Here is a 25209-nt window from a genome sequence, read left to right as displayed (position 1 = left end):
AAGATACACATCTTAAACTGTATCATCATCGTCCACCATGTAACTCAGAGGTGGAAATGCCTGCCATCACCTCTGGTTGGTGGACAACATTTGAAAGAATGTTATGAACCGGATATAAAGCTACCAGTAGGTCCAAGTATTGAGTCATTTAGCACTTTTTTTCAATTTGGGTTATCGGATTGGATGCTTTGGTAAGGAGAGTTACTTGCTCATAATATGAAACAGATTCAACTTGATAAAATGACATTCAATTTGTAAACTTAATTCATTTGTCGTTCACATGTTGTGTTAAATCGTGTATCAGGACTCCATCTGCTTATGACATTACCCTTCAACAGACTCTGACACTGAGGGAGTGCTGCAAGTTTAGAAAAAGCATTTTTCTTTGCGACAGAGCTGTTTTATATCTTTGGGATATTCTCTAAAATAGGTGTTCATACCAGACCAAAATATTAAAAGACAAATGTGAAAGAAAAATTGAAACAACATGGAAGTAATAGTAATAGCAATATTATATTATATTTAAGAAAATCAGTTCTGAAAGAATCATAAATAATATTAGCTGCAAAATTTAAACATATTGCAAAAGTTCTTCAAACAAAGCCTGGAACTAACACTGCATATTCATTTTTCATTGGAAAAACGTTTTTTTTGGGCAAGAAACTACATAATAAACAATTATGCCATGAACTCAGGGTTTCACCCTGTGTCCCCATGATAAAAGGGTTCTTATATACGCAGACCCCTAAACCCCTGACATGCTTTGACAGCATGCTTTTTGTTACATGCGTTCTCCATTGCCTAAAGTCCAATAAATGGCAGAAAATCAGTTGATGTGCTATTAATATTCTTCCTACTTTTAAATAAACTCTCCCTGCTCTCACTAAATGGAAGTCGCAAATATCAAAGACCCTCTTTCCATCGGGTTCATCACAATGTGGATTTCTTAAAAATAAAAAACCCATAGCAGGGGCATGAGGGGCACCAGGAACTGCCATAAAAATAATGTTGAATGCAAATTGAGATCTCACAATAGCAAAACTAAAGAATAGGTTTACCTGTTTATGTGTTTATGAGAGCTGCTAACAAATTTATTGCAAAAATAATGCTATGATGTTTGCAATTTTTCTTCCATAATGCAGCTTTTTGAGTAGATTATGATGAATTTTCTTCTTTTTTATGCTTCTAACAATTTGACTAATTACTTGGACTAGCCAGGTTTCATTTCAAAGAATGAATTCAAAGAGAATGTTAACTTTGAAGTTTTCAGTTTGCTTTCTATTAACGTGATTATCAAAACGCTTAAATATGTGAAGAAAGTGTTTAGATTGAAACAGATTGGTTACTGACTTGGTGCCAAGTGACCATCATTTGGTGAAGAATCTAGGCCGTTGTCTCGTTTCCATTAATTGCAATCCTAGTCAGTAAATTACTCAGAAAATTGTTAAAAATTACAGATCGAATACAAAAAAAAATCGGCTCTCAAGGATTTTAATTCTTTAACCTTGCTAGTATTAATATGAAAACCACAACTCCAATACAATTTCAGCCTCTTTAAACGAAATTTCGATAAAACTTGTCGTTTTTAATTCAAACAGGGGGGAATATAATGTGTTATACATTTTTGTTGGGTTGGGGAAGGAAATACTTGAATCTTTTTCTTATCTAGAGATAAACAACATAAAATGATGGATTCACATTCAGGTTGCAGGCTGGTCATTTCTAAAGGAATTTAACCAAGTTTATGATAACATTCAAGCTAACAATCGATAAGTTGGGGGGGGGGGTGGCGGTTGCCACGATCTTATCATCTTTCACTGGCCCGGTGTATAAAAAGATCTTATACTTATTTAATAAGATTTAAGAATTAATAAGAACTATTTACAGTGTCAAACAAACTTGCGATCTGAGTTGGATTCAGTGTACAAAGAAGAATGCCTTTGAACACACAATTATTTTACTGACGTACACAAAGATTACCGAAAAGTTGAAATTTAGGCAGATAATTCAAACATTAGAACAAAACAAATTTCATATTCAATAACTTTATGAGACACAAAATTTCATTAATTACATGTTAATTAAGTATGAGTAGTACTAAAATGGTTGTAAGCTTAATTGATCTCTTATAGTCACTTTGAGTGGCATTCTGTTCAGTTTGAAAATCATGAAGGTTGGCAAGGTTGTTCATGTCCGTCCAACTTAAATATAAAATAAAAAAAGATAAAAATGCAATATAAAGGAAGAATTTTATTTTAAGGTCTCCCTTTTTTTAATGGAGAAATCACTGAGACTGTTTACTTGGGCAAATTAAAGCGTTAGAGGTAAGCTGAGGATTAAATAAGAATGCCCAAAAATATTAAACAATAACTACCCACTGCAAATACTTAAGGCTATCATCCACATATTAAATATTCTTATATAACATTGCAACATCTTATGGAGTGTAAGTTAGAAATTTGGAATATTTTAATAAATCCTTCCAACTATTGTTTCCATGTGATTAATTGCAAACGAATTAAAAAAAAAACAACAAAAACCCAGAGGCAAGTACTGGTAAACATGACACTACTAGTGGATGTACAAAAAAAGTAAACCAAAGTGAAACCTTTACATTTAAACATTTCAAATTCACAGCATTACAACTATAATCCATCAGTGAACACTTTTTATTAAAATTCATACCATCATACTATGCAACACCCCCCCCCCGGGAAAAACCCCACACACTCCATTATTAAAGAAGACCCAAAAAATGGGGATCTAAGCACCTCAGAAGCACACACTAGTTGCATGTTGGCAATTCTTTATGTCAGTCTTCGCAATCTGTTAGAATTGCACAAAATATCGGCACAAAATTATCACTTCATGGGAATTTAAAAAAGACACATGCAGTACGTGGGATCATGTCAGTACTTCAGAACAACATGGTCATACAAGGGCGTAGGAACCGGGGGGGGCTGGGGGGCGCCAGCCCCCCCAGTGAAAAATGTGGAGGGGCGAAAGTATCATTCCGCTCCCCTGGTTCGCAAGTCAGAAAACCCCTTTTTCATTTCCAATGAGAAAAAAAATCTCATTTGGAGCACCAAATTGCATCTAAGGCCAGGTGAAAATACAAAATTAAGTTTACAAAATGGAGTGGGTGTTGAAGTGTGCTATATTGCACCAAATTGCATCTGAGGCCACCTGGAAATGCAACAATTCCAAAGGGGAGGGGGTGTCCCCCTTAGACCCCTCCCCCAGGCTGGCCATCAGTCTTCAGCCCCCCACTCAAAAGTACCTTCCTATGCCACTGTGGTCATATATGCAATGTTGTCAACAACATTGTCAATTGTTGCTGCTGCTGTAAAATTCTCAACATTAATTAACACCACATCAAAACAAAGAAGCAGGCAGTAGTGAGATATAAGTAATTGCATGCTGTCATTACTAGAAAGCTACATTGAGGTAAATGAATCTGGAGGATTCATGTCAATTGGATGTGCGCGTACCATGCATGGAGGGTCATGTGATGTGTTCCACGGTGGTACCAATCTGATATTTCTCTGTAGCAGTTCGAGAATAGAGCTTGTGACTTCGTGAAAGATTTGCACCAAGACGGATCGGAGATGGGAACTAACGGCATAATGAGGTACTGGTACTTCAGGCCTACGAAATAGTGCTAATATGCTAACGTTCAACCTTATTCTCTTGAATGAAGGCAGGCCTTCTACATAATAGATCTTACTTATTAAAACAGCTCCAGGGGCAAGCTTTGTCTCATATGGCCTAAAGTTATTACTACTTGCTATAAGTGAATGTAGAAATGGGAAATGTTTAGTTCAGTGCAACCACGGAATTCTCCACGGAACAGAGCCTAATGCTGCTCGACGGGAATATAGCTATCACGTTAGGCTACAGGCACGGTTCTTGCTAGGTAACGGGTGTCGTCTGCTGCTCTAAGCACGCAAACACATTTACGTAGTAGTTGGGTGAAATCATCATGCGTAATAGGGAGAGTAGTATATTAGTACCACCCTGGAACACATCACATGACCCTCCGTGCATGGTACGCGCGTACGCGCGTACTTACTGTGTGATAGTTTCTCCAGATTCATTAAACTCATTGGAAAGCTACAAACATGTGTCAGTACTCCCATTTTCAGACTACACATACAATTCAGACCAGAAAGCCCAAGAAAACGCAAGACCAAACTTCTTCAAAAAAATCTGGCAAAATTGTGTTAACTGACATGCTTTTTGGTGCGAATGGTCCGTGGCGATCGCTTCGGGTTCCGTTAACTGATTTTACAGGCGTGATCCCCTTGGACGATTGGAGAATTCAGTAGATGTTTGACAGCTACTTTTGTCAGGTAATTCGATGTGCCTTTGATCCCGTGCGGTGGGGAATTGTAAAATGGCGTCATGTCGTCCTGCTTCTCCAGTCCTTCCTCCGACAGAAATAAGTTAAATGCTTCGTGAACCAGCTGAGTATTTAAAGACAATAAAAGACTTGAACTAAAGAAAAAATTACCTTTAAGTTACTTATACATGCAGCCCCAGGAATATTTGAAATTTTTTGAAAATGTCTGGATTTTTAGGTCCTTCCAAAACAAGTTGTAACTCATACCATCAACACTTTTCCTCAACTTTGGCCTTCCTAGCTATTCCAATTTTGAGCAGAGAAAGGAACTTGTCATTATTAACAGTCTCTTAATTGAGGGATTTGATCTTCCATTGATAACTCCAAATCTGCTGCAATTTTCATGTAGGTGCCCTTTATTATTTCCTACAAAGGGAAGATGGAATACCTCTACGTAAGAACCCTCCCAAGGCCCCAACATTTTCTCCTCCTTTTTTGAGGTGAAATAGGGAAAACCTTATCCACCACCACTGCCCTCCACCTCTGGTCTCTCTCTCTTTGTATTGTAGCACACACCACATTAAAGATTTCAAAATTGTAAAACTGAAAATGGATCAATGAAATTATATCAAAATCTATAGGATAACATATCTTGAAACAATTTCGTAATATCAGAGTACCAAAACAAAGAGACAAAAATTGTGGAAATTATTTCATTCTTTCCACATTTTTCCAAATTGAGGAATATTACATATAAGCAAAGTGATCAACTGCACCTACATCTTTGCCTAACAGTCAGAGGAGACAGAAGACTAAAGTAAGGTAAAGTTGCTTACAGAATCCATGTTGACTGTATGCTGGAATTGCAATTCTGGATTTCTGCCGAGAATAGTAGCTACCACGAACAGCAACTGTGAGAATAAACGACAGAAAACATGAAAACTAAAAGAGTAACTGATTAATTTTTAGTTTAGTAACTATTATAAGCAGAATTATTTAAATGTGGGTATCTCAAATAGAATACATCATTGATGGATCGACCCTCTGTGACCTCACAAACCCTCAGGTGATAGGCTTCAGTAACAGCAGTGTATTAAATGTTCACAACAATGCAATAATACTGAAGCCTACACAATCTCGTCTGTCCACTGAAGGAATATTTCAAAAGTGATCATTTTTTTCCCTGGCAAATAACATGTTTCATGCTTTTGGATCCTTTTGGTTTTTCCGCAGCTGCTTTTCCACTGATCAAACTATTACCCAATAAGATAAATACAGCTAAAGAAAGCTACAAACATTTTGAGAAGTTTATAATAAATACAATTGGATTCTGGATGTGCCGTTATTGGTCCAATACACAATTCACAACAATATAAAAAAATGTTACCAAGAACCTTTTAGTGAAAACTTCTGCTTTTAAGGAAATTGCCTGCACAGTGCAATAATCTTCATTCTGAACTTTGAGGTTTAATCAGTGCCGACTGGATCATATTAGTAAATAAAGCATGCTTTCTTGGTACTGCGAGGAAAATCCTCTAAAAAGGTATAACTTACAGAATTTTATTCTTTGACAAACTGTTTCGGATCTGGAAGAGGATGACTTTGAAGAACGGCATTTAGACCGACAAGGAGGTTGTATCAGGAAATAAAGTACAAACACGAGTGCCAAATTCAATCAGTTTTACCCAAAAAAAGGAAAAATAGACCAGGCATTTTTTTACAATCATAACAATAATTCTATGAATATTACCTCTACAATGACTTGTCTATACTCTGAGTGCGCAATTCGACAGAACATTTCTTCGATCTTCAGAGCAAAGTTGAGATCTGTTTTCGTCATGTCTGACAATGTAGGCTGCTGTGGAAGGTACTGGTTGGCTATGATGAACCCTCCAGGGGTGCGTCCGAGGATCATCCATACTGAGTGAAAATGACACCATGCAAGCAGGTTAAACGTGAGTGATGTATCGGAAATGGAAGTGATATGTCTTACATAAGCTTTTAGCTTAAAGGGTTATCCTTGGCATGTTATTTTCTTTTTGATGCATTTAAGTATATTCCCATCTTGTATTTTAAATGTTTATCTTATGTGCAAATTTTTTTTGTATGCAGATGAAGAATGATTTTTTGCCGAATAAAATCAAATCAAATACAGAGAAAGTATCGCCAATAGACAATTAGTTCAAGACAACTTCCTCCTATTAGTTAAGACTAGCCATAGCGAGGTGCGTTTACCATCATAGTTTGTACTCCATTACCTAGACTAAGGTAACTTTCACATTATTTCAATGGTGTGTAACTAACTTACCTACAGTGCTAGTAGCATTTTATAGTTTGATATTCTGTAATGTTACATATGGGTAGGTACATTTAACTCACTAACCTAAATGGGGGTACCAATCTCATGTTAGTTCAATGATCTGTAATTACTTACAGACAGCTTACAGACAGCTACGAATGCAGGTCTGGTCAAAGCCCAATATTGCTTTGATCAATTCTAACTTCATCAAACATATTTCCAACAAGTCGGGAGAACACATTCTTGACTTTGGTTCAGTCAGACCAACACGCGTCTCTATGTGGATTAATCCTTCCGAGGTCAAACTGACCCCTTTCCCCCTAGCTCTTCCCTCCAAATCACTTAAAACACCCCAAAATTTTAAGATTTTACAATGGTTGATTTCTGGAGCACGATAATGCACACTATTCTAATACATGTTATCAGCTTTGCATTGTAGCACAACCCCTTCCAATCAACACCACTCTCTTGTACATCAAATTACATTTCAAGTGGACCATCAAGAAATGTTTTATCTACGTGAGCTGAAGCGTAGAAAAACAAAATTGAAGAGCGCTTTCATTGCAAACAAACCTAAATAGTGACTGAAGGCTTTTCATTAAGATTTTCAGAAACGTCATTAGTATTTTATTAACATAACTGTATCAACAATTGTATGATTGCGAGGTATCCTAAACTTTGTAATGACAGAAGAAAAACAAACCTTTGTCGTAAAAGCCAGCAGGACATTTATTGAGGGCACCCATAAACTGACGCTTTTGCAGCCATGTTCTATCGTCAAGGTCTGCCATATTGACCTCAAGGACAAAGGTCAACAGTTGAGTCAACTGGCTAGGTGGTAAACTGTGGATCAGCTGGAACGAAACAGGGATAGAGAGGAACAACAGATAAAAAGAGATGAAGAAAAGCCTGACTGTGTGACTCCAGAAAAAACTTAGTTTCTGTTTCCTTAATTCAAACTTTTAAAAACTGCCCATGATGAATCAGGCGACTTGACCTTTTTACATGCATATCCCATAATACTCACCGTGACCACTTACTCACATATGCAGTGGTGTTTGGGTGTACATATACGGACCGAGAAGGCTAAGCTGACCGGCTGATCCTTGGTCAAGCCATACTACTGAGACTAGCATCTCCTTTTTGTGTGTGAAAAAGGCAAATTTTTGGGTCTGACAATACTTTGTGTTCACAACAAACAATTCTATGTGAAAGAGTTGAATACATTATTTCATCATCCATTCTGGTGTGTACCTCCACCGATTGAATATATACGTAGATGTCGATATCAAGTATTGGACTTACATCTTTCATACGCCATGAGTGTCTCAATTCCATCTTCATTGCTTGTATTAGCCAACTGTTGGTCAATCAAAGAAGTAGTAGGTAATGTTAACAGTGACACAATGGGGCAAAACCTTCTTCACCACATTAATAATGATAATAATGATAATACAATAATATTCCATTTATAAAGCGCTTTATACCAGCGATAGATTTCAAAGCGCTTTAATACAGACGTTATATTACTACTGATCAATGATAACCAGGTCTCAGAGTCAATCCACCCAAGCAGCTGCAGTTATATTCTGCACTCAATGACAAGTTTTATACCTCACAGGTACCCATTTAACCCCTGGGTGGAGAGAGGCAATTGAGATAAAGCATCTGGCCCAAGGACACAACGTAATGAACCAGCAATCCTTGGATCAAAAGTCCGACGCCTTAGCCAATTGGCCACCACGCTCTCACTCGTCAACACACACGAAGGACGCCTTCAAAATCAAACCTCATATTGTAGGCTATTATCAGCAGCACCAGTCTTTAAGTCTACAGTAATGTAATGTGTCATGAATATTCAATATGCAAATAATAGCACATGTGTTCCTTCGTACAGGCAACATGCATTACAGCAATTACTCTAGGAGGTGAAATATGATACATTTTGCCCCCTTCCCTTGTCTTTTAATTAAAAGTTTACAATAAATGTCACGCTTACCCCACTCGAATCTTGAGAATTCCATCAAAGAGCTTTGGTTTACTGCTTATGAGCTTACTGAGGGCGATGATGACCTCTTGGTGAATCACTGGCTCGTAAATGTCGTGCGGTTGACAGAGGTTGAAGATGGTATCCAGCAGTTCACCAGGAGACACCGGTTTCATGAAGACTTTTTCTTCATGACCAAACACCCCCACAGATACCTTCAAAAAAGATGTAAATGATGTTGGCTTTTTAATATTACCTAATATTATCTGAATATGAGATTTGAGAGGCTTTCAGATCTCTCCCCATCTTTTGTATGTGGTTAGTATATATAGATATATATATATATATATATATATATATATATATATACTAATATTATGAACACTTGCCTGGGGAACAAATTTTTCAGAATTGGAATTATGAATTACTTGATAACCAACATAAGTCCTTTTTTTGCCACTTTAACAATGCTAGCAGAATGTCTTAATTTTTGATAAATAATCAACTTTCCTTGAGTATTTACTGGAGAATTAATATTTGTGTGGCTTTTGTTGAAACAAATGTTGACCTTCAAATGCCACCAGCTTCTGTAATTTAAGGTACTCACAAACTTCCCTCTGACCAGCATGGTGGTTATGGATGGAGCTAGACTGTCCACCGCCTTTCTCAGTATGCTAGCGACATACCTCTGCGTCGACCATTCTTTCTGAATGCGCGCTTTCACTGCTACCGCCTCCAGTCTCTCCTGCAGCGTGGCTAGGGAAAGGAAGATATCATAGCAGAGTTAAGTTTATTGCTGACTGTTACACAACACTTGTACAAATAGACAACAACAAAAACAAGACAGAGAACAGGTCATCCCTATTTTAACGGTAGTGCTGCTGCAGTTGATTGTACGACATGACAAATGATCTGTTCAATGAACAAAATATTCAAGCAGTTATTTCCTTGACTGACAAGTTTCAAATATTTGTCACTGAACCTATTGCACTTTACTCAACACCTTTGACTTCAGGCACACTTAAGACACCCTTCACATGCCATCTCCTGATTCAATTCCATTTGAGTTCTAAAACTTTCATTGCATAGACAACTGTTCACATTGACCATTTGACAGAGAACAAATTGGGCCTCTAAGTTGCGATGGAACCTCTCTCTATCACCACGCACATCAATTTTTATCCATAATCCATAATGAGTTTGATTTCATTAAGTATTAAAAGAAATTATTACATTAATTACATGATTGTTTTTTTCCTAATTATATTTTATCTCCATGCTAATCTAAGTTACAGTGATGATAGAGGATTGTATTGATCGACCTAGGTCGATCAATACAATCATAACATGACTAAATTTCTTTCTTCTTAATTTGCATAATTTACCCAGCATTCACTCACCTCCATCCAGTTCAAAGTGGAGACCATCTCTTTCCGACATAAGAGCCAACATCTCTGCTTGAGACAGAAGTCTCTTTATTGAATGGTACTGCTGATGAAGCTCATAGGTAGGTCTACTCTTGTAATGCTAAATGAACAAAGTTATCAAAGTTTTATGGTAACAGTAAACTACATAGTTCTTAAATTACTAAATGGCACCAAAAAGTCTAACCATTGTTTAGGAAAAACTTCTAAACTATCTGTCTGTTCTTTCTTAATTGTTTTCTCTTTAGTTCTTTGAACTATAAGCAGGTAATATAGACTCTCATGCCAAAACTAATACATAAAGAATATTTACTCTATTTTTTTTTTACCGAGGGAAAGTGCAAATACTATGGACATTGTTCTTACCCCTAAATTCTTGGGATTAAGAACACATGTGGTAGTGACATAAAGATAACAGGTTGTTTTCTTTCTTCAGTATTAAAGTATTCCTTTGTTTTAGGACATAAGAAAGTAATAATGTATTGGGCCTGACAACTAATTAAACTTGTCAACTGTTTGCATAGAAAGGAAGTCACCTTTTCTCAAGTTCTTCATTGATTTATAAATGTTCTATAAGATATTTAAATTGTTTTTCCTCAATCACTTCTCAAAGTTTTGGATTTTTTAAATCAGAATTGTCAGAAAAATGCAGAGATGGTACTTTGGGAAAAATTGCCGGAGTGCCGATTCACTAAGAGACCCATCTGAGAAGATCCCTACAAAAGTGACTCGCAGTGAATCTAACCAAATTAATACACGATATGATCTTTAAATCTAGGACATCCTTTGAGGCTGACTGGCAGACTGCGAACATGGAAACTTACCTTGATATCAAAATCCTCTTCATCATCTTCTGCCGAGGAGAGGCTGGAGCTCAGTCTCCTCCGCACTGTCCTGGCGGGTGAGACCCCCCCGTCGTTATCCTGGAGTGGGGTGAACGTCAACGGGGTACTGATCGAGTTTAGTTCGGAGGAAGTCATTCAAGAGACAAAACATAAAACCATTCAAGATTACAAGAACATATGTGTTTGCTATAAAGTCTGTTCACCAATGTCTGGCAAAAAATTAACAAGTCTTTCTCAAAATGTGACAACATTGATCAAATTGAAACCACTTTTACAGACCTTCTCTACTACTGATAGTACATTAATCGGTGAAATATTCAATATTATTCCTCCTTCCTGAAGTGGTTTGAATGGTTTCATTTCACCCTGACACTTGTTTTGTTCATATTACAATGTCCATGTTTGTCACAAAGGTACAAGCTACGTAAGAGAATATCTAAATTTAGCTCAGCATTAATCGTTGTACCTAGAGTAGACTTCATTTGAAATCCTATCCCATGCATAGGCGTACAAGGCGGGGGGGGGGGGCAGACTGCCCCCCAAATTTCCAGAGTACAAGAAATTTGGGCAAAAGTCCTGAAAAATTCGGGCAGCCTAAGAGGAGAAAAAAATATATTTATAAATATGCAGTAACTTGCCCGAATTTTTTTCAAATTTTTGCCCGACAATTCCGTGGAGAGCGTTTTGTGTTATTTGTTTTGTGTCATTAATATTAATATAGGCCTAATGATTTCTTTATTTAGCAGCATGATGCCCGAATATTTAATATATCAGGGCTACCACGCTTTTTGCAATATCGCCCAAAATTATTAACAGGAAAAATAAACTGTCCTATTTTTCCCCTTCAAAGTGATGTTACCATTTTTTCTTCTTCTAATTTACCAGTTTTGTGGAAGTGTAAATTTCTAAAACGTGAGATTATAAAATAAAGAATGTTTAGATGCAACTTGCAAGGCCCCAGAAGGGCCATTTCCTGCAATCTGAGAGGCATTTCTTGCTAAAAAATTTCTTGTACACTACGTGCCAACCGATGGTGGCGCTCCGCTTAGATAGTGTCAAAGGAACTTTCGGGCACAAAAGTTCTGCCCCCCCAGACTGAAATGGTCCCGTACGCCTATGACCCCATGTGATTGTCCACCATGATCAGCTTATATAACGTCTGTTCTTTTTGATGTGTGTTACATGTCTTAAGCCTCTCTGGAATTCTGGATATAGCTTCATCAATACAGATGGTATTTTTCTTCCTAAAATACCTACACTGCTCCCAAAATTCATGAACAGATAAACTTGTACACTCAAGTTTGATCTGCTACAGCCGTGGACCTAACTCAATTAGGAAGGGGCAGGGAAAATGTGGGATAAAGAAATATAAATTCTCATTTTCATAATACACTTAAGGAAACAAAACCCCTCCTCTCCCAGTCCCCTCCCTCCCTCCCCACCCCTTTGATAGGGTAGTTATGACCATGTAGGTAGCTGAAGACGTTTTTTTTTAAACTTACCTTTCATTGGGTATCCTGAAATCCAAATGTTCTACATACGAAGCAGGTACCAAGGTATTCAATCTGCCAATTTTAACCCTGATGCCATTGAAGACTCCTCTCTTGAACGCAGACAACATTTTGAGCATCTTGTCGCAACTTGAGTCTCTAAACAATTTTTATAAAAAAAACAACATATTTTCAAAAGGGTATACCAAACAAACTATTGAGCTGATTCCAACCGGGGGACCTCGGGTCGTGCCAGGTGCTGCCTCTGTATTGTATTCAGTACCAAAGACTGATCTTGGAACTGGGATTTTGTTATAATTGGGATCCACTTTGCTGTAATTTACATTAAAAGTAGCATTTTGCGAGGTAAAATCGCTCGAACCTGGAAACGCAAATGTTTGCTGCATGCAAGTTTAAGAAACAGATGTCTGAAAGATAAAAGAATTCTGTTACCTTAATAAACTTGAAAACATCAATAGTGTTATTGGCGTCACCATAGGACAGTTTGGGTGGAGGTCAATCTAGGCCTAGCCTCACCTTTATATGTAAGAATCAAGGTATGTATTTACAGTAGGTACCTCCCTTAATGGTAGTCGGCCGCATTGATCAGTCTGACAGGGAGTGGTATTTTTTCTCGTTGAATATACTGCCCACCCACCATTCCCCTGCCCCCCAGTTTTTGACCAAAAGATTTACCAAAAGAAGAGTATCAATAGATCATTGCAGGACTGACATGACAACGTAAAATGGAGAATTGTTGTGATTTCAATTAATATGTAAAAAAAAAGGACAAAATTCACCTTTACTTTTTGGTTTTTTCATTAGTTGCACAAAAAAAGGTCAAAAATCAATATCTCATATGTACAGCTAAAACCTACATTCCCCCCCCCCCCGCCCCCCTCTTTTACAAAAGACAGTTCTGTATACTCACTCAAAGTGTTCCTCTCGTAGAAGAATACAAAACGTGGGTCTCCCAGACATGGTCCAGGCATTCCTCACTAACCCGACTAAATTCTGGAGAAAACCAAGTAAACAATACAAATCAAACTTATGCAATAATTGTAATTCACCAAATGAGACGATACCGCCTGAAAGGAATCCTTCAGAATTCAATCAATCAATTAATTGGGGCAGCAAAAAACATCATAATGCTAACTTTGAAAGATAACTTTGAAAGATAGCGTGACAGGAACTATTATTATTAGGAGTGACTTCAACATTCAGTGACTGGACTAATCCCCATTACCTAGGAAATTTACTGAAGGTCTTCACGTACAAGTTTGAACTTCTAAAAAGTCAAAGTACTTCTACTTTACTTCACAACTTTTGAGGAAGAGAATTCAATGAGTATAGTGTAACTATACCACATTTCTAGGTAGAAGTTCTCTTTTCCATTGATTTCTTACTACCATTTCCATAGAAAAGGACATTAATTATGCTTACAAGTTATATCGTAGTATGTACCAGTTTGAGGTCACCATTTCAGTATCCTAGCTGGATCTTAACACACTTCCTCTTAATGTTATAATAGTAGTTTTCAATCTAGAGACTTGCATCAACTTGAAGGGCCATGCAAGGCATCACACAGCTGTAAAACAAAAGGAACACTGGTAGTTTGTCCCAGCTTCACACCCAAGCAGGCACAATTCATGCAGTAGCTCTCCCCCGCAACACAACAGAACAACACATATGCACATCACCCATTGGGGACATCCCATAGGAGTACAGCAATAATTCAGGGCGTCACCCATTGGGGACATCCCATAGGAGTACAGCAATAATTCAGGGCGTCACCCATTGGGGACATCCCATAGGAGTACAGCAATAATTCAGGGCGTCACCCATTGGGGACATCCCATAGGAGTACAGCAATAATTCAGGGCGTCACCCATTGGGGACATCCCATAGGAGTACAGCAATAATTCAGGCGTCACCCATTGGGGACATCCCATAGGAGTGCAGCAATAATTCAGGGCGTCACCCATTGGGGACATCCCATAGGAGTGCAGCAATAATTCAGGGCGTCACCCATTGGGGACATCCCATAGGAGTGCAGCAATAATTCAGGGCGTCACCCATTGGGGACATCCCATAGGAGTACAGCAATAATTCAGGGCGTCACCCATTGGGGACATCCCATAGGAGTACAGCAATAATTCAGGCGTCACCCATTGGGGACATCCCATAGGAGTGCAGCAATAATTCAGGGCGTCACCCATTGGGGACACCCCATAGGAGTGCAGCAATAATTCAGGGCGTCACCCATTGGGGACATCCCATAGGAGTGCAGCAATAATTCAGGCGTCACCCATTGGGGACATCCCATAGGAGTGCAGCAATTATTCAGGGCGTCACCCATTGGGGACATCCCATAGGAGTACAGCAATAATTCAGGGCGTCACCCATTGGGGACATCCCATAGGAGTACAGCAATAATTCAGGGCGTCACCCATTGGGGACATCCCATAGGAGTACAGCAATAATTCAGGGCGTCACCCATTGGGGATATCCCATAAAAGGACAGCCATAATTCAGGCGTCTGCCCTAGGGGGTATCCCATAAAAGGACAGCCATTATTCAGGCGTCTGCCCTTAGGGGTATCCCATAGGAGTACAGCCATAATTCAGGGTGTCACCCATTGGGGACTTCAGGGCGTCTCCCCTAGGTGGTATCCCATAGGAGTACAGCCATATTTCAGGGCGTCTCCCCTAGGTGGTATCTCATAGGAGTACAGCCATAACTCAAGGCGTCTCCCTTAGGTGGTATCCCATAGGAGTACAGCCATAATTCAGGGCGTCTCCCTTAGGTGGTATCCCATAGGAGTACAGCCATAATTCAGGGCGTCTCCCCTAGGTGGTATCCCATAATTCAGGGCACTCAACTATACTTTCAAGTTATACTGCACAGTTCTCTATTTAAAAACCTTGGATGAAGAGAGGCAAGAGTGTCTTACCCATGAACACAATGTTATTAATCAGGTTACATAGCTAGTCAAGCTAGTGAGCTCCATTGATATGAGACTTTAGCATAAAAAAATCAACTGAATAATGATGCTTGGGATCATTTTTCCCTTTTATCAGTATTTTGTAGTTGCATCAATTTTTTTTTTTTTTTGAGAGGTCCTGTTGTGTAGGCCTATAATGCTAGAAATTCAAAGATTGGTCACACAGGTTAAAACTTCAGTAAGCTATTTACTGCAGCAGCCACCCTTAAGAGCCTTTTGTCCACACTGACTCTATTTAATTGTCTAATTGAACAATATGCAATGTCTGAGAATAATTAAACTTAAAAAGCTAAAAAATGTCAAGGTTAAAAAAGTTAAAATTTCAGGGTTTACAGTCTTGTTGTATCAAGGCAAAGCCTTCTCACACGACTGTAACAACAATTAACCCTGTGTTGCTGGTAACTTGTCACACCCACACACCCAAGTTTGCGCGACTCAGACGGTCGCTCTGGGGCCCCTCAGTGGGCCACACTAACGTGGTCCCCATTTATACACCTGGGCAGAGGGTGCTCAAACCCTGCAATTGACCATGACACCCTCAGGATTTAACCAGGATTTACCGGATACTACTGTAAGATAGGAACAATATCATTGTTGTGGTTATCAAATTACGTGTGCTATTGTGTAATTGTTATATAAACTGCATGTAGTGTGTTAAAGTTTACCGAGAATGTACAAAAGACCTGTGTGGTATAAAGGGTTTTTTTTTAGTACAGATATAGATTCCAAAACCCAAATCCCACAAACAATAAACATTACAACAATTGTGTGGGTGGTATTATGAAAAAGTGCAGTCTATGCAAATGAAAACAATGGGTTATAATTGTATGGAAAAGCCTACGTGTCCATTTCCATTCAGAAGGGATTTTTTGTTGTTTTTTTCATATTGAGGGAAACGGAGACTTACACTCAAAGAACTAAGACTCTTCAGACAATTCACCACACTGCATGCCAATTTGAGTGCTTACGTGTTAATTAATTTTACCTTGGTACGTGTCGGTACTTTTAATAACATTGTATACAGCCATGAAAAGGTGATTAAGAGAACAAACACGAATGGTATATAGGAATAATTCCAAGTTTTGCAGATCAATCTTCCAAAACCACCAAATGCCAATGTTGACTAGATCTAAAACTTAATATTACCATTTACGTCACCAATGGTAAGAACTCTTGTGTTGTAAGCTAGATGTTTACCACAGAAAGAAAAAAAGCGTAACATACTGTAAATAGATAAGCGCCTACAACACTGTCATATTAAGACAGTGTAAATGTTGCCTTATCAATAATTATTAGACCCAAGCTTTCATAAATGAATTTAGAGTTTCACAACTTGTAGTAGCTACATGAATCAGTGGCAGTGGGGATGGGCTATGGGAGGGGGGGGGGTTATAAGTGTCTTCTAGCCCCCTAAATTTTCCATGTGATGTGTATTTTTGCACTTCAAGACTCCCTTCACACCCAAAACGTTTGCTTCCCTGCCACTATGTAATTTATGATGCCGCCACTGTATACAATGTAATTTGTTCTTCTCCAGTACTGATTAGTATTCAAGAAAATGTTACCCCACAGTCTTTTTAGGATAAACTGAAACTGAATTTAGGGAAAGTTATTGTTTTAAGAATTAAGCGATTCTTCAAACAGCTTTCATCCTATAACAGAAGCTTACGATTGTCATGTGATGACATCACAAACCACCCAGCTGTGGTCAGGCCAAAACCTGGAATGAACCGAGGGTTTCGCCCCCAATCAAAAAATAGGGTTACATTCAATCAACAATATCCCAACTTAGGACAGACAAGATAATGAGATAGCGTCTCGGCTTAATTGGGTACTATATTTTTCCTCTTTGAGATGAGATGGTAATTTTCTACCACTGATATGTCCCTTTAATCAGTTTTAAATTATCATTGTAATGCAGTGTTTTCATCATACAGGTGTGCAAACAGACACAAATATGTCTTGTTGAATCATTTAAAACATTAAAAACCGCTCCCAAGAAATTTCTTTGACATAAGGATAAATACTTTCACAGTATTCGTACTGCTCAGAGCTACAACCACCAGAGTGAAACATTCAGTGGGTCTAACTGTAGAAAAAGTGCCCAATGGTTGTATTATCTAAAGCATGTGACTAATTGGTTAATAGGCTTATTACGTTGGCAGATAATGAAACAGTGAGGAATAATTATACAATGTTACGGTTGAAAACTCAATCTCAATACCCTTTGTTCCCTGACTCATATATGGTCGTCGATGGAATGTAAACCTGTTTGGCAGGTTAAACCCCTCCCTCGATACTTTTGAAAGACTGTGGATCACAGTGGGTGGTCTGTTGTTCCTATTGTTGATTTATCCTTAAAAATGTGAACTTAGTTTACTTTGGCTGTCGTTGTTCTCTGTAATTACGATTTCATCAAAATGTAACTTTACTTTGTAGAAATATTATTTTCATCGGGAAATAAGTGAGTTAAGTATTATTGAGAAAAAGAAGAAAAAAAAACATATTTTACAGCTGAATGGTTGTGATGACATCATTCACTCTGCTGTTGCCAGAAACATTCACAAAATATCAACAAATATGAAAATTCATATATATATATGTATATATATATATATATATATATATACATATATATATAAATATACATATACATATACATATATATATATATATATATATATATATATATATATATATATCGTCAAACAAAAATGATATGAGGATGTGGTTTCGATTTATTGATCTGTGCAGAAAATTTCCAGCAAATTTTCCAACAAAATCAACCACAACATATCATACTGTAAATTTTTTTCACAAAATCCTTTGGTAGTATATCAAAATATATTTGTCCCCATTTTTATGACCTTATCTAAACAGACGTTTTTAAGAATTGACTTTAACAATAATACAGATCTATTCAAAGCCTCTCAACCAAAAATTAGTTGAGATGCAACAAAGAATTAACAACCAATTGTTTTTGGTTGTTGTGATATTTAGTCACCACCATGTAGATGATCTAGCAATTGGATTTTGCAAAACCGCACAAGAAGTTCTTTCCTCTTTGTCTTTTTTTTTCATTTTCATTTTGCTTATTAATAAATAATGCCAACAATCGATACAAGAAGAAAGCAACAAAGAGACAAAGAAAGAAAGAAACACGGCATCGGCAGGCAGGCAGACAACAATGGAGAGTCACTTCTTCACAGGTCATTGGGTACTAGATCGGTAAGTAGAGTCTAGAGTCTAACCCCTCTAATCTTAACTTCATAAACACCCTCACCGTTAAAATTGCTGCCCCTTTTGTTGGTCTATTTTGAAAAAACCCACTCACAACTTCCATTGTTCTCTTTTTGGTGTCAAGGTTTCCCCACTCCATTCACCACAGGATGAATGAATGAATTAATTCATCACAAGGTATTTATCTGTTACCTTTACATCGTCGATCAGCAGGGCCAAATCCTGGTACATGTAGAAATCTGTCAGTTCAAACTGCAGCGGATAACACAGAACCGTGTTACCGAAGACCCTGTACAGTTTGGCCGTTCCGATGCTTCCGATAGGTCGCGGGGGCCTTCCTGTGAGTCCCAGCCTTGGGTTTTGACCTAGACGCTCCAACAGCTGCAAGAAAGACCAAGAAGTAACACATCAAGCTAAAAATTAACATGATGTTAGTGATCCTCCTTGATGCAACTTTTTCACCTTATAGGTATAAAACTAAAGCGGGCCTGACGTTTCGATCCTATCAGGATCTTCCTCAGTGGCTGAATGACAAGTTACAGTAACAGAAGGGACGAATACACACACAGAATACAGACAGGTTTATGAGTAGGGTGAACACAAAAGAGATAGATGTAAGAGGATTAGTAGACAAGGGATGGAGAGAAGAAAGAAACTTTGTAAATTTTCTAAAAGGCTCTATTCTTGTAAAGCAGATATTTAACATTCTTTACTATCACCCTTCCCCCCCCCCCCCCCCTTGAAGTACTTAAACTAAAATTCTTCCACTTATTAGGTGGCGACAACTGACTGCAAACCAATATTAATAGCCAATGAGAATTAAGATCGATTGCATAAAAATCAAGAACTTCAGAAGAGGAAGGAGGGGGTGAATCAAATTCATAAAAAATGAATGCATTCTCTTCTCTTCTCTTCATATTTTTTATTAAATACTAGTGGGTGGGGGATACTTAACAAGAAAAATTAGGTCAGGTGAAAATCGTTTGCCTCCCCCATTCTCCAGTACCATTTCTTCCAAGCTGCACGGGATTGCGTTTATCTCTCTTAACTCCCGCGACACCACCCCGCATGCATGAACGCCATAAATTCCATTAACACTTGACCTAGTTTTAGATATTTACCACACCTTATAAATAAATATTTTATACAACTTGAGTCAGGTTCATGATGAGTGTCTTCCAGAGTTGAAACAACATTGTGCATGCCTTCGATACCTAAATCCTTTCGTTGTCCTTTTAAGTTCTGCTCTAAAATGCAATACACTCCTGCTAATATAGCAGTCACTCTGTGATCATAATTCAGAGCCACTATTAAACTCAAAAAAATTCTTCCGTAAATAAAACAAATAGATGGGAACTTCAAGTGGGAGAACTGATATGAGTTGAAACTTAAATGCAAGCCAAAATATGGTACTTAATTCTTGCTCTAATTTTAGGTAAACCATAACCAAAAGCATTTTGGATGTAGACTAACAGATGGAATATATTTTATTTGGGTATTGGTAAATGTAGTGTATCTATGGAAATGCAAATTAGCATTTATTCAGTGAATAATTTTTAATCTTAGGTATTGCACCACAAAGAAGCCAAGCAAAAGTGGGCAAAATTGCTATACAACTGTAAAAGTTGCATTGCAGTTATTGTAAGGGGAACCAGAGTGATTTTATAAGAGACAAAAGGTTTTATAACTAATAAAACTGCTATGCAAACTCAAATTATCAGGTGATAATGCCTCTTATTTTGTAAACCTTCAGGCTATATTGTCATTCAATCCCAACTATGCAGGTAGTACAATGTAATCCCTCCCCCCACAATATTGCAGACGTATCAATTCAAGACTGGCATAGCTAGGCTCTGTACGACCACATCAAATCCTTTGCCCACACTTGCAATCATGAAACTGGTATTTAAAATAAAATTGTTTTTCGACAGTTAAGTATTAATTACAGTGATGGACAGAAATCTGATGCTATGCTAATCACATTGAATACACCCTTAAAACTGTGCTGTTATTATGAACAGAAGAACAGTGTCTGTATATTGATACTGAGAATATAGTACAAAATAGCGATATATTTCCCGGGAACCCGGTTTAGACGTTTCCCAATCATGCCGCTATATATGCCTGTAGTTAACTCGTTGAAACGAGGGTTCAAATTGCAGGGCTTATCTGCAGTTTTAATTTTAACTCTACCTATGTATGCTTGAAGCAAGCCCGCGTTCGTGGGAACGGCCTATTAGATAGCTGGATATGATCACCCACCATCCTCCCATTAGTGAGTAAGTATGACACAAAATTTTATTGCTTTAGAAAAGACTGAAAAAATTGTTTTCCTAAAATGAAAGGAATGGATGCGAGAAGAAAAAACTCAATCTTCCATAACATTGTCGAAAGAGGCACAATGCTTGAATGTGTTTTTTTTCAGTTATTTGAATACATATATATGTGAATTACTAAATTTCTTTCACATGTTACCTTTATCAGTTGCCTTGGCGACCATATCTGTATCGGTTCTAGTTGGGAAGGTGTCTGAGTTTGTATACCGTACGTTGCTAAGGTGGACTGTAGTCTTGCACTCTCTGTAATGAATACCATCTGTACTGTCATGTCCTTGGCAATATTCTGCGGAAAGAAAAGAAAGTACTGTGAATCGAAACTTTTGAAATGAAATTTTTCCCCAAATGGTAAGCTGGCGGTATTGAAGAATTTAACATGCATAGAATCCGGATGTGTGACCTGATTAATTCACTTTGGCTTCGGCTTTGAGTACAACATTTCTGCACGCTGCTGTGTTGAACGAATCAATCCGTTATAGTAATTACAGACTTTGCGTTCCAGCGTTCCTCTTCATAATTTTGCGAGATCGGTTAGAGTGACTCTATAGTGTTCCCATGCAGGAAACCAAAAAGTATTAAACTAACTTTCCATTCTTTACTGTCATGATCACAATTTGAAAAAGGTTAAAGGGGGAGGGGGGAGGGATCAGGTACCACAAGGGTGAACAACTTTTGTATTGTGAATGTTCTCATACTCAGGATCAGAATCTGTAATCCGTGGACACAGTTTTTGGGAGGATTCTCACATCGCAAATGGCAATCAAGAATGTAGTGTAAATACTCTTGGGATCTTGAGATCTGAGATTTTCATTTACTCCCCTGTGTCACTTCTCTATACACACAGACATGCACGATTCTAAAGGCAGGACAGGTGGGGGATGGAGGGGGAGGTATACTAGATCCTGATCCCCCCACTTTCCTTTCTCAAATGTGAAGAGGGATGATACTGTTGTCAGTTCACAATGATGTCATTAATGCATTGACCTCAGTTCACCTCAAGATACACATTTGTTTTGTTTTTAAATGAAAAATTTCTGTGACTAAATTTGACTAAACACTATTATTACACTGGGGTGGGGTGGGGGAGAGGGGGGATAACATGTGACATGTGTTTGGTACTGGAGGTACAAAATGGTGCTATATGTCGCAAACCTTTGAAAAAATCACAAATTTTCAGCTGTATGGCTTGTACCACAAATACATATTGCATCTATGTATTGTAGTACTGTACACTAGGAAGTATTGTAATATTCTGCTAAAGACCAACCCTACACCCTCCCCCCCCCCCTTCCTTCTCCAGAAGTATATGTGTTGCACCCAGAATACAGTCAAGGAGAAGCAGATATGGCTCTCTTAAGTGTCAGTTCAAGATTGCAGAAAGGGATAATCAATTGAAAATGTTGGAATTATCTCTAGAACAAAAACCAGCTTCTTGCATTGTTTCAGCTACCCTAGTACCCCATACAAAGAAAGAGGCTTAAGTTTTGTTTATTTTAATTGAGTGTGAAATACTTAAATAGTACAACACACAAACTCGAGTGGCAAAAATAAGGAGATATAATTGGGTTTTAGAGGCATTTCTGCAAGTTATATATACCTAAATTCATCACTTGCATAGATAGAGACCAGTATTAATCACATTGACTGCAAATAAACCTGAAAAGTACAAAAACAGCCGCATTATGAAGGAACGAATCTTACATTGGGTTGAAATGGTAAAGTGTTTATGAGTAATAAGATTCACATTCAATTCATCCCCTTCGGTGAAACTTTCCTGAATTTTCAGTAAGAATCTTGTAGTGGCATGGAAAGAAAAGTTTGTAGTTTTTATTTTAGTAATTTTTTATAAGATAAGTTCAAGTTGGGGGTAATAGCTGGAGCTTGAAAAATCAAACCAAGTTTTTATGGTCACCAAGTTGACAATGTGTGTTCCTGATTTGAATTGAATAGAATCACATTTCAATAGACAAAAAAAAATACTGTTGGCAATCTTCTGTGAATGCTACTATTCAATGCCTACAATGGCTTTGTATTTAAGGGCCAGCCCCCAAAATGTGTTATTGTACATTGATTTCCACAATGACTGTGATCGCTTGTAAGGTGTGGTATTGCCAAACATGTCATGAATTTTTCATATTTCGAAAAATCACCGCTTTTCTATGACCCCCTCACATCTGTTTTTCGTCACTGAAACATTTAAATGTCTGATTTTACACTCTTGACTGATGTTGGTATATATATAGAACCTCTGGACATACAATCAGCGTCCATAGCCTAGTGGTTTGGGTGTCCGCATAAAAAGCGGGAGGCCTGGGTTCGAATCCCGGTGGAGGCTGGAAGGTTTTTCACTGTCCTCGATTTTCCAACTCACTACGATTTCAATTATACGTAAGAAATGAATGTGGAGCAAGTGGTATGACAAATATATAGTATATAAATAAAGAACAACACACCAGAAAAATTCCACTTCACGACCGGTTTCGTCCTTTTGGGACTCATCAGGCGAAGGTAGGATTCGAACCCCCCGATCTTGTGTCACAGACTGAAGTCCGTACCACAGTGATTTCACTGGTGTGTGAATGCGTATAAATAGGCTTTGTATAACTGTCATTCAGGGCGTATTACCCAAGTGTACACTGTGCACTCTGTACAATCAATAGATACGGTTACGATCTTTGGACTACTCCAAATTAACGAGTCATTAATAATAAAGTCCACTCAAAGTATACTTAGTGTCGAATATAATTGAAGGAGGGGGAGGGATAATGAAGGAGGGGGAGAGATAATGAAGGAGTGGGAGGGAAAATAAAGAAGGAGGGAGAGGAGGGACAATGAAGGAGGAGTGACAATGAAGGAGGAGGGACAATGAAGGACGGGAGGGACAATGAAGGATGGGGAGGGACAATGAAGGAGGGACAATGAAGGATGGGGAAAGATAATAAAGGAGTTCGAGAGATAATAAAGGAGGGGGAGAGATAATGAAGGAGTGGAGGGGAAATAAAGGAGGGAGAGGAGGGACAATGAAGGAGGAGGGACAATGAAGGACGGGGAGGGACAATGAAGGACGGGAGGGACAATGAAGGATGGGGAGGGACAATGAAGGAGGGACAATGAAGGATGGGGAAAGATAATAAAGGAGTTCGAGAGATAATAAAGGAGGGGGAGAGATAATGAAGGAGTGGGAGGGGAAATAGAGGAGGGAGAGGAAGGACAATGAAGGAGGGGGAGGGACAATGAAGGACAGGGAGGGACATTGAAGGAGGGGAGGGACAATGAAGGAGGGGAGGGACAATGAAGGACGGGAAGGGACAATGAAGGAGGGGAGGGACAATGAAGGAGGGACAATGAAGGAGGGGAGGGACAATGAAGGAGGGGGGGAGATAATAAAAGAGATCGAGAGATAATGAAGGAGGGGGGAGAGATAATGAAGGAGTGGGAGGGAAAATAAAGAAGGAGGGAAAATGAAGGAGGGGAGGGACAATGAAGGAGGGGAGGGACAATGAAGGAGGAGGGACAATGAAGTAGGGGAGGGAAAATGAAGGAGGAGGGACAATGAAGGAGGGGAGGGACAATGAAGGAGGGGGAGGGACAATGAAGGAGGGGGAGGGACAATGAAGGAGGGGGAGGGACAATGAAGGAGGGGAGGGACAATGAAGGAGGAGGGACAATGAAGGAGGAGGAGGGACAATGAAGGAGGGGAGGGACAATGAAGGAGGAGGGACAATGAAGGAGGGGGAGAGATAATAAAGGAGTTCGAGAGATAATGAAGGAGTGGGAGGGATAATAAAGGAGGGAAAATAAAGAAGGAGGAGGGACAATGAAGGAGGAGGAGGGACAAAAATAGATGGGGAGGGACAATGAAGGAGGAGGGACAATGAAGGGGGGGAGAGATAATAAAGGAGTTCGAGAGATAATGAAGGAGTGGGAGGGATAAAGGAGGGAAAATAAAGAAGGAGGAGGGACAATGAAAAGGGGGAGGGACAATGAAGGATGGGGAGGGACAATGTAAGAGTATGTAACATTTATCATTAAGTCAATCTTCACAACTCTAGAAGAGGTCATTACAAATTGTCAATATTTGCACTCCTTTTCCTTTTTTCTCCCTTGACAGGTGACCTATTTTCATAAATGCTTTACACCTTGAACTGTAGAACAATGAAGAAAGTGAAAGAAAAGTAACTAAATTGTCAGGATAATAATAATAATTATAATACACAGTTCTTATATAGCGCAACTTACAAT

The 25209-nt window shown here is 38.5% G+C and overlaps 1 protein-coding gene and 1 non-coding gene across 4 annotated transcripts in view; one reads left to right on the top strand and one right to left on the bottom strand.

Annotated features, from left to right (window-relative positions):
• Positions 1-494: 494 nt before the first annotated feature.
• Positions 495-25209, bottom strand: part of LOC139960075 (phosphorylase b kinase regulatory subunit beta-like) — a 51098-nt gene continuing 26383 nt past the window's right edge. For all 3 annotated transcript variants that reach the window (XM_071958136.1, XM_071958145.1, XM_071958155.1), the window contains 13 exons: positions 21107-21253; positions 18824-19012; positions 13319-13401; positions 12400-12546; positions 10877-11003; positions 10029-10155; positions 9236-9384; positions 8641-8843; positions 7947-8001; positions 7345-7495; positions 6093-6262; positions 5179-5253; positions 495-4466 (listed from right to left, as the gene is read on the bottom strand). In XM_071958136.1, coding sequence (XP_071814237.1) covers positions 4278-4466; positions 5179-5253; positions 6093-6262; positions 7345-7495; positions 7947-8001; positions 8641-8843; positions 9236-9384; positions 10029-10155; positions 10877-11003; positions 12400-12546; positions 13319-13401; positions 18824-19012; positions 21107-21253 — 1812 coding nt within the window. In that variant the 3' untranslated portion in view covers positions 495-4277. The remainder of the gene's footprint in view (positions 4467-5178; positions 5254-6092; positions 6263-7344; positions 7496-7946; positions 8002-8640; positions 8844-9235; positions 9385-10028; positions 10156-10876; positions 11004-12399; positions 12547-13318; positions 13402-18823; positions 19013-21106; positions 21254-25209) is intronic.
• On the top strand, positions 23231-23302 carry Trnaf-aaa (transfer RNA phenylalanine (anticodon AAA)). The gene has a single exon. It is a non-coding gene; the product is annotated as a tRNA-Phe (tRNA).

Source organism: Apostichopus japonicus, chromosome 3 (assembly GCF_037975245.1).
Source record: "Apostichopus japonicus isolate 1M-3 chromosome 3, ASM3797524v1, whole genome shotgun sequence".
Lineage (NCBI taxonomy): Eukaryota > Metazoa > Echinodermata > Holothuroidea > Aspidochirotida > Stichopodidae > Apostichopus > Apostichopus japonicus.
The sequence above is the reverse complement of the archived record's forward strand: the minus strand, read 5'-3'. Positions and strand labels throughout refer to the sequence as shown.